At 30.0% G+C, this 11,248-nt stretch overlaps 1 protein-coding gene and 1 pseudogene across 1 annotated transcript; one reads left to right on the top strand and one right to left on the bottom strand.

Annotated features, from left to right (window-relative positions):
- Positions 1 to 1,107: 1,107 nt before the first annotated feature.
- LOC18105795 (protein PHYTOCHROME KINASE SUBSTRATE 3) lies at positions 1,108 to 2,905 on the bottom strand. The gene has a single exon (XM_006374407.3). It carries the CDS (start codon positions 2,645 to 2,647, stop codon positions 1,271 to 1,273), a length of 1,377 nt encoding a protein of 458 aa, XP_006374469.1. The 5' UTR covers positions 2,648 to 2,905; the 3' UTR covers positions 1,108 to 1,270.
- Positions 2,906 to 6,629: 3,724 nt separating this feature from the next.
- On the top strand, positions 6,630 to 9,283 carry LOC18105794 (geranylgeranyl diphosphate reductase, chloroplastic-like; annotated as a pseudogene).
- The last annotated feature ends 1,965 nt before the right edge of the window (positions 9,284 to 11,248 follow it).

Genomic DNA, 11,248 nt, shown 5'->3' with positions numbered 1-11,248 from the left:
ATATATATAAAAAGAATACGTGTCATCATCATAATCAATATAAGAATATAATAATAAATTGAGTTCAACAGTTAAACAAATTTCAAGAATCATAATAAAAAAATAATTAAATTATCAACAAATAAAAAAATTAAATTATTGTCCTAACATGACAATATTAAAATGAAGAAAACTATTAATATTCACAAGGAAAAAGGATAAAATACTTAAAACTTATCCCAAAAGCGTTGGATTTGATATAATAATAATAAGATAGTATTTAGATTGCGGTAACGTTTATTTTTTAGTTGAAAATGTATCAAAAAAATATTTTATTTTTTAAAATTTACTTTTAACATTAATAAATTAAAATGATTTAAAAATATAAAAACACTAGTTTGTAGCAATCAAAAACATTTCTTAAATGCAAAAACAAACCTACTCGAAGAAGCATAATTTCAATAATTTGGAAAATGCACGTGCAAAATGTAATAGATGCATAAGTACGTACTAACAAAATGTATAATCTCTTGGCCTAAAATAATAATATACGTATTATAATTATTGCTCTCTGAAGTATGTATGGATCTCTCCTCTATCAGGGCGGGGGAGTCGGGGAGGCGCGTCTCCATTTGTAGGGCCAGAAGCTTTAGATATCTAAACAGATACATACATGCCAACTACCTGAGCTTTAGATTTGTAGGCTTATATGTGAGGCAAGGGTGGCTAGCCAAAAGTAAATCTGTTGAACGATTTCAAGAATGTCCAAAACATGAATGACACACCAAGTTATAAATCAAGAGAACAAGAATGAGCTCTTATTAGTGGAGAAAGGAAAGAGGCTAGACATGGATGGTCGGGTGTGTGGTTCATTTGTGTGTCTTCAAGGTCCACACACCTAAAGAAATCAACATTCACTTTTCATGTTTCCTGGGTTGTTCTCCCTTTGAATGACATTTACGATGTCGATGGCTAAAAAAAATCTACAATATCTAATCTAATCAGACTGAGAATTTAGGAACTTAATTTACATGTAATATAAAGCAAGCTTGTGTAGCAGGTAAGAGGATTTTGTTTACATAATATATATTAATGCTGCATGTATGTTCACGCAAATTTTAAACATAATTATCAGATGCAAATCTTAATTATTTCCCTGATATTAATATTGTTTGAATGTTCATGCTTTCATACATGTAAGAAGCGGAGACGCTCATGATCGAGCTAGAGTTCAACAAATAATTAATAGAGCTTACTTAATTTGTTATGCTGAAAATGCATCGGGAATCATTCAAGGGAAATCAGGATCTTTCACCATATTCTCATGAGCCTGTAAATTCCGCAGTGGGATGGGTGCGTCTGTCCTTCGAAGCTGCTGCGAGTGAGACTTCGCCTTGTCGTTTCTCTTGTGTGCAGTTTCAGCAACATCTACTGCTTTCTGACTATTGCATCCCAATAGGCCATTTGGGCGGCTTCTTCTGGGCACTGTGGATGCTAAATAGGGATTAATTATGCTATTTTCAGCCAGCATCTTTTCATCATAGTCCACTGAAACAGCTGAGAAATCAGCAGCACTGGCGGTGACTACACTCCATTCAATGCTGCTCTCACTTGGCTCATAGTACCGGCTGGTTGGTGTCATACAGCTAGACATGCCATCAGATGTTTGCTTGGTGAATATAGGCTGTAGATGTGAACTTCCAGATAGGTTCTCAATCTCGAACAGATCCGAACTGCCATCGCTTTCAATATCTTCATACATCTGGCCGCTACTGCTTGAGGTGGGTGGGAGGTGTGGGGATTTTGGGATGGCATCCCATGTTAGCACAGACAGCTTTCTCTCCAGATTCAGTGCTATATCTTCCTTTTTAAGCAAATGGGAGCCGAACACCTCTAGGGATATTCGTGGGTCGTCTTCTATGATCTTCTGCTCCCCTCCTTTAAGATTCAAGTTTTGCACCCCGGAATTAACACACGGCAACACAAAGTACTCTCTTCTTTTTGAACCAACACTCGTTCTTTTAAAGCTCGGGCTGTGTAACTCATCTTTCACCTGGATTAGGCTTGATTGAGACTGCTTTCTAGTCCCTTCCAGTCCGATAGGATTGCGAGCAGATTCCCTCCTGAGCTCTTTTCCACGAGTCTCTCTGTGACCAATATTTTTATCCGTATAAACAGATTTCTTGTCTGAACAAGAGCCATTGCAGGCAAAGCCTGGAAAGAACCATCTTTCATTGACTTTCTGGTGCCTGGTTGGAGATGAATTTCTCAGGGTATTTGGTAGCAAAGCTTTTTTACTGTTCCAACTTGCTTCAGAACTCACACTTGGAGTTCCTAATCTGCTTCTCGGTCTCATCCGTTGTCGATCAACCGGGTATTCTTTCTCATGCACGTACTTTCCAGCATTAATATTGTCAACGATTCTTGGACTATCATCATCCAGTTTCATATTGAAGTATCTCTCCGCGCCAAAGACGCTGATTTCCCCCTCTTCAGCTTTAGTCCTCTCTGACCTGGCAGGGAGGGAAATCTCTTGGCTTGAAGTGATTTTGGCAGGATGGGTAAACTGCACCGACTGATCTGTCAGCTTAAGTACAAAATTGTCTTCTTGCTGGGTGAGATAAGAAGAAAACGAGGCTTCGCGAAGATCAGGGCTCTTGCTGTCCATAGCACCAGAGATGGGGGAGATTGACTGGGCTAAGAAGCTGGGAATAAATCCTGCGGGAATGAAAGAAGAGAGCAAATAGATGGTGAGAACACACGGCACACTTTACAAAGCGATTTTTGAATGATATGGATCAGTTTTTGAAGATTCTAAAGCCATGGCATTAAAAAGAAGGAAGAAATGGTGCTGAAAGTGGGGGCAAGTATAGTACAGCAGAGTTTGACTGAGAAAAGGTTAAAGATCTCATGGCCGGATTCATAAGAACAACTAATTTTTTTTTAGTAGGTCTTCGGCTTAGCTTAAACATAGCTGGATAATTTTTTGAGATTTTAAAATTAATAATTATTTAAATTTTTAGTGATATGAAATTTATAATATTTCAACCTATAATCTTTAAAAAAAAAATTAAAATTTAATAAATTAAATTACATAATTAAAATTAATATTTATTTTATTTATTTATTAACGTGGGTGTTTGAGTTAGCTTGCATATACCTCAACTAATCCCACGAATTTTAAAGTTAACAATCATATAAATATTTAATGATTATCATATTAGTAATTATAGAGTTTAAATCTGAAATTATAAGAAAACAAACCTTTTTAGTTTCATACTCTTATTATATATATACAGCACGTGGGGCTGCAACATATGTGCCTAATACCAATCCTACGTCTACCTGCAATATGTACATGCTTTGCTGTCAAGGAGAATTGTTTTATATGTATTTTTTTTTAATTTAAATCTTTGGATGGAATTTAAAAAGAATTTATCAAGTTCTTCAGAATGCGTCATACTATGTAAAAAGTAAAGGTGGGTTTTCAATATCGTTTGAAAAAAACTTAGTTTTAATTAATATGTATAAATTTTACTGCGAAATAAAAATAAAACTTTTTATTTTATGCCGTGGTGTAATAATCGTTCTAGTGCGAACACTATGTATGGACAGCATGTTGACAAGTGGCAGAAGAGTTAAGATTTTGACCATTCTTTGGATAAGCTCTGTTATATTGATGGGGCATGAAAGGACCAAATCAATACGTTTATTTATCACTATTAACAGCATTCTAATTCTCATGTGAAACACATATCCTTACTGTTCTTGATAACACTTGCCCATCCTTCTTTTTTTATATGGCCCCAGATATACAAACGTAATTCAACTATTATTAACACTAACCAAAGAAAAAAAAAAACCCTAAATAAAGAGGGGATTTCAATGTACTTTTCGTATCAAAATACTATTTATTTTTTTTATTTCATCTTTCAATATTAAATTTATTAAAAATTAAATTTTATATATTTTTTTTCAATTTATTTTTATAAGGTTATTTTAGTCTTATAACTTGATCCACGAATTTAATAGGTTAACTCGAGTTTTTTTTCTTCTTTTTATGATTGACTTTTTTCCCTTTAATTTCATTCTTCAACATTGAGTTGATTGAAAATTAAGTTTTGTGATTTGTTTTGATTTAATTTTTATAAGATTATATTCATCTCATGATCCCCGGTCATGTGTTTGGAGGGTTAACTCGGGTTCACTAGAGTCATTTTCTAGTCATTTTTTATTTTTATTTTTTTTCAATTTCATCTTTTAATATTTGGTTGATTGAGAATTAAATTTTATACTTTATTTTAATTTACTTTCTATTAGGTTATTCCAATCTCATTGTTGGACTAGGAGTACTTATGGAGAAATAAGAAATATATATATATATATATATATATATATATATATATATATATATATATATAATTTGAAAATATTCAATAATAAAATTTTAAATTAAAATTTTTATATGATTTTTTTCTATATAATTTTGTGTTTTTATATTTGTTGTTATTCTTGTGTTGCTCTTGTTTGTGTGAGTTTGCTATATTTTAGAGACAAAAAGTTAATTTTATTGTCAATGATTTTTATTTTACAAGATGAGTTATTTGTTTTTTTTTTCAATTTCATCTTTTAATATTTGGTTGATTGAGAATTAAATTTTATACTTTATTTTAATTTACTTTCTATTAGGTTATTCCAATCTCATTGTTGGACTAGGAGTACTTATGGAGAAATAAGAAATATATATATATATATATATATATATATATATATATTTGAAAATATTCAATAATAAAATTTTAAATTAAAATTTTTATATGATTTTTTTCCATATAATTTTGTGTTTTTATATTTGTTGTTATTCTTGTGTTGCTCTTGTTTGTGTGAGTTTGCTATATTTTAGAGACAAAAAGTTAATTTTATTGTCAATGATTTTTATTTTACAAGATGAGTTTTTCTTAAGGTGTTTTTAACCCTTTATTTTGCTAAAAAGGTAGATCGAGCCTTAAAAATATTTTTATTCGGGTTGTTTCTTTTTGTTTTTTGCATGATTAAAGATTAATTTGAGGTTAGAAATGGGTTAATGAGGTATATTAAGGTGTTTTTATAGGTGAAAAAAATTAAAATTAATATTTTGGGTTCCAAAGATTAGGTCTTAATTTTCTAACCATCTAATATGGTCAAAATTCAATCAAGAAATGATGTGTTGTGTGCTGTGTTTTTTTTTAATATAATTGGATGGACCACACATCATTCGTTCACCTAATTCAAAAAAAAAAATGATGGTTAGTTACATATGCCTTCTCTATTTTAGAATAATAGTTGGTCCACCTAAGCCCAGATGCTTAGTCTTTTCTTCATTTTATTTTTTTGGATTTTAATTGTAATTTGATTGAAATAAAAATTATATTTACAATTTTATTCCATTAAAAAAGAATTATTTTTTTAATTTCAAATACAATTCTATTATTTTTATTACTAGTAAGTGCTCTTTTTAAATGGCCTTATAATTATATTGTTTTTTATTGTTTTCTTAGATTTTAATCAAGATTCATTATAATAAAATAATTAAATTCATATTTAAGATTTTATTTCATTATATAACATTTAATTTAGTATTTATTTTCAAATAAAATTATAGAATTCGTTTATAATATTAACAATTATTTTTTAATTATTATATGTGAAAATGCTATGCAACTTTTTAAAAAAAAAACGTTTATGCCCATGGATATTCTATGAAAAATAAAACTCAGATCATTATAGTTTTTGTGAATATTTTTTGTTGCTTTTGATTTTTTATTTTAATTAAATATTATGCTTATCAAAATTATTTTTCTTCTCCAAACAATAAAGAAATGCATGAATCAGAAAAGATAGTTTTGAAAAAAAAAAGAGAACATTTTTCCTTCATGATTTAATTTATTATCTTCAGTGAGTTTTTTTTTTTTTTTTTTATCATAGTATGATTAGTTGAAAAACTGGTTCTAAAAAGTTCCACGAGGTAGGGTACCAGCAGTATATTATTCTTAATATCAAAATATATTTTTTTAATTGAAACTCTGTTTTATGTTTTTGATAAGTTATTGTTAAAAAGGTAATTATTCTATTGAAATATATATATATATATATATATATATATATATATATATATATATATATATATATATATATAAAAGAGAAGACGAAGAAGTTTCGATTAATGAAATATATTTTTTCTTGATTTCTAATTGTTTATTTATTCTAATTATTTTTAGTTTTTTTTTATATAAACAACATGTCTTAAAAAGCTATATTTTTTATTGAAAAAATATATTAATAAGAGGAACATGAATTAAATTGAAAAATTATTTTGTTTCAATAAAATTTTAAGTTTTCATATAATTAAATAAGACAATTTTGAAGAACTTCTCATGATACACAATTAGATATTTTAATTTGTATCTATCTCTTAATTTTTTTAACTTAATTTTTAATTAACATTAATAACTATTTTTAATATTTGTGGGCACATGGGATTCTCTATTTAATTAAACACATGCATCGGTTTTTAGTTTCTAATTAAAAGTGTTAGAAAACAAGTTAGCAACATCCAATCATATTTTTTTTGCAATAAATTTTTATTTTTTCACTTGATTCATAGATCCGAGATGGTGGGTCAACCCAAGCCGGTTCCTATAATTGTGAAAATAATTGCCTGAAAACAATTGTTATATGATTTGCTCCTTGCTCGAGCATTGAAAGCTTGACAATCGCATATAAAACTAGTTTTGTCCATGATGGTATAATGCATCTTAGAATCATATGTTGTAGATAGATGATCACAATCATAATATTCAGATCTTTAAACATTTTCTCAACATAATTTGATTATAATAAAGTGATGCAATTATCATGCTTTATGATTCTATCTGTAAGACCAACTGATCGATCTTTGTACCATGCTCCAGCCAACGTTCTTTACTTTCAGCTATAGATTCATGCCATTCTTGGTGATGGTTTTGTAGTTGATTTTCTAACTTTTTGTAGTGTTCGTCCACTGCCTTGAGTTTATTACCTTCCATCATAGCTCAGCGAATTACACAACCACTGGATTCGTAGTGTTCGCTCTGATACCAATTGTTAAGCTCAGCTTAACAAGATTAGAAAGAATAGAAACAAAAAAAAACAGAAATTAAGAAGGAACAGAAACAAGAGAGAGCAGAGGAGAATGAGCAGAGAAATGAGATTGATCTTCGAGCTTAACTAGATTAGAAAGAATAGAAACAGAAAGAATAGAAAGAAAAGAGAACAGAAAGAAAAGAGAACAGAAACAAGAGAGAGCAGAGGAATGAGATTGATCTTCTGTATTTTCTTATTTTTCCTCACACGTTTCCATATACCAGTTTATATACAAGCTTTTATTCTTCTACTGACTGTAACTATATTCAAGCCTACTGACTCTAACTACTTTCTTAACTAACTCAACTGCTTTTCTAACTTCCAGCTAACAGAATTCCACCAGACTAACCGTTATTCTTTCAGTACTATTGTTGCTTCTTGTTGCTCTTCTTCCAGCCTTCATCATGTCTCCTGGTTCGTAACACAAATTCGCGTGTCGCCAAGTCTATTGATGCTGGTGATTACGACTACGCTATTGCTTTCCAGGTATACTTATTACTACTATTTATCATTAGTAGCTTGATACTACTCTACTCTATTTTATTTTGGCAACATTTTCTTACACTACTTTAATGAGATCAGTTCTTTTCAGTTCAGTAATGAATTGCGTTGAATTTGTTACATAAATCTTATATCGAATCGTGGAAAATGCTTGATTTCACAACCTTTGCATTCTGATTGTTACGGGAGGTGCCATCATCATATCGTCGTTCTTGTTCTTGTTCTTGTTTGATGACAGAAACTATACTTTCTAGTCTCAATTTGCACCAGAGGTCCTTCAAACTAACAATAATATGCTACAACATCGAATTTTGTTAGAGGATTGTCATAATTTCAATATTAACTTTTATATTTCGTGATATGGAAACTTTTACCTTTAAGTATTCTCTAATACAGGAACGATACTCTGACATACAATTATGTTGTGAAGATACAACTAAATATGTCAAGCATTTTGTACCAGTAGTAAGTTGTTATTGATGGTATAATGTAATTGACGAATACACACACAAAAAAAGAATTTCATAGCTGCCATGGATGCTTTAGAATTGCCTTAGTAATTTTGGTTCTTGTTTGCCATATAACTAATTTTATGGTTGCCCGGATGAGTTATTACTATATTCTTCCAATTGTTTCTGTACAGACATCTTAGATAAAATGCTTACAGCAGCTTCTGACATACATTGCTTTATTTATGCTTCCACGATTGGATTTTTCTCAAACATTATTGCATTGAACTCATGGATGGTATTCAATTCCTCCTCTGTTGATGTTCTTAAAGTCTTCTCGGGTTATTTTTTTCCTTGTGAGGATAAAAATTCCCAATGATAAAATGATGTACTATGAGGATTTAGCTGAGATGTATGTTGGTGATGATGTCTCACCAGGCTTCTACGGGTGGGTCTTCCCCAAATGCGACCATGTTGCTGTTGGAACTGGAACGGTGACTCACAAAGGTGACATCAAAAAATTCCAAGAAGCCACAAGAAACAGGGCCAGGGACAAGATCCTAGGTGGTAAGATTATACGAGTGGAAGCACACCCAATACCAGAACACCCCCGACCTCGCAGATTATTAGGTAGAGTAGCACTAGTTGGTGATGCAGCTGGGTATGTAATCAAATGCTCAGGTGAGGGTATCTATTTTGCAGCAAAGAGTGGTAGAATGTGTGCAGAGGCAATGGTTGAGGGTTCAGAGAATGGAAAGAAGATGGTGGACGAAAGTGACTTGAGGAAATATCTGGAGAAATGGGACGAGACATATTGGCCTACATATAAGGTGTTGGATGTGTTGCAGAAAGTTTTCTACAGATCGAACCCAGCCAGAAAAGCTTTTGTAGAGATGTGCGCAGATGAGTACGTGCAAAAGATGACTTTTGATAGTTAATTGTACAAGAGGGTAGCGCCTGGGAACCCTTTGGAGGATTTGAAGCTGGCTGTGAATACCATTGGGAGCTTGGTGAGGGCTACTGCACTCAGAAGGGAAATGGAGAAGCTTAGCGTATGAGATATGAAAAACCATGTATTTAAGAGGCTTGTTTCTTCACCCATCTCTACCTCTACGAGAGACTGACTATCTTAAATTAACGGCTCCCTTCTTGAACCTACGCGAGATGAAATTTGTGTTGTCGCCCTGTTGTCCAAATATAAACCAGGGAGCATTCGTAAACTTACCCGTGCTTGCACTTTTAATGTAAAAAAATAAATATGTAAGTGTTTTCACTGGGTTTTTTATATAAAAAGTTTTAATTATAAATTGAAAAACCGAGATATATATATAAAATAAAATAAATCAAGAATTATATATATTAATAAATATTAAAAAAAAGTTATTAATGCTATGTTGTGGGTAAACATGGTAGAAGAACATGATAATATTTCAGGTGTGTGTTTTATTGTATCGTAAAATTTTTAATTGGCAAACATAAAGATATTTATACTAAATGAAATAAATTTAAAAATATGTGAACCATAAATTGAGAAAGAGTTGATTAATGTTAATTAAATGCTAAAATAAAAAACTAAAATTTTATCTTAAAGAAAAAAATAACTATTCAAATATTTCACCCTAATTTTTCCTTTTAATTCATTTTTTTTATCTTAGAGGTTTTTTTTGTTACAAAAAAAAATGATTTTTATTTTTATAAACACATCATGCAAATACATTTTATCTATATCAAATAAAAAATAAAGATAAATTGAAATAATTTCTCCAAAACATTATATGCATACAAAATAATTAAAAAAATAAATCATATTTTAAAAAGATGAACTAAACAATTTAAAAAATCACAGAGAAAGGGTATCAATTTATATGTAAAAAAAAATTAATAAAAAGAGTGTGTATAAAGGATATTAATTAAAATTAAGAAAAATAGTGAACATTAGAGGGCAAAAACAAAAGAGGCCAAAAAAATAAAGACAAACAACGTGTCCCCTACTTGTCTATTTTCTGACCACCAGACAAGTGATCAAAAAAATCAGGTTGGATTTTTTTTTTCAACCTATTTCATCTAAAAATACCTAATAAACATCATTATCATATCAATAAACTAATAAAACAACTCAAAACAAACAATTGTTTTTCCAAAAACTTAATCAAACTAGAAAAAGTTCTCTCTCAACCCTGAACTACTATTTTTGGTAAGATAAAGCGGGGATCACCTCAATAGAACTCCTCTCATTGAATGAAACCCGGTGACACGAAAAACAACCTTTCATATTGTCAAAATGTGATCAACCAATGACTTTCTCTCTCCTTCATAATTTTCTAATGACTTTCTCTCTCTTATCTTAAACTATAAAAACTATAAATGAGTAAAATGAAGTTTTAGATCAAAAATAAAATTCAAAAAACTAAAGGGACTGTGAAAAAAAAGGATAAAAATGAACTTCTTACTCAAATTTTAAATGGCCATGCATTTTTATCATGTTTTACACTTTGGTCATTTGGTTTTCAATTGTTTCCATTTGTAACAAATCATAAGAAATTGAACATTAATTTGGTAACAAAATAATGCAATCGAAGAGAAAAAAGTTTGATGACTAAAAAAATAATTATTACTATAATCCACAGTAAACTATAAGAGGAGCTACAAGCATGATGAATAGTATTTTTCATTGTGCCTTTTAGGTTTTTTTTAATAAATGTTTAGTTTATAAGAATGTGATTTTTATATCATTCAAAGTAAACTTGCAATTGATATCAAATTAGATATTAGCATGCATATTAAACATATATTCAAATTTGCAAAAGTGATATAAACAAAAATCCCAGCATACTTACTAAGTACATAATTTATTAAACTTAAACTAAAAATATGTAAAATACTTACTTGTTGAAACTCTTATAATTTTATGAAGCTAAAACTTTGGTTTTGTGAAGGATCTATTCTTTGTTTTTAAAAATTTATTGCTTCTCACTTGATGCAAACAATTGGTATGACATTAAAGTCTCTCACGATTTCAACAACACTACCTTGTTTGGATGACTTCTAAACAAAGTCCATGAACTTAAAGAAATATATCTAAAAAATCTCTCTACAAAGACTAAAATTAAACACAAGATTTAGAGAGAAAAAAAAGAATAAAATAAAATAGAATATGC

Source organism: Populus trichocarpa, chromosome 15 (assembly GCF_000002775.5).
Source record: "Populus trichocarpa isolate Nisqually-1 chromosome 15, P.trichocarpa_v4.1, whole genome shotgun sequence".
NCBI lineage: Eukaryota > Viridiplantae > Streptophyta > Magnoliopsida > Malpighiales > Salicaceae > Populus > Populus trichocarpa.
This window is presented reverse-complemented; position numbering and strand designations above follow the sequence as displayed.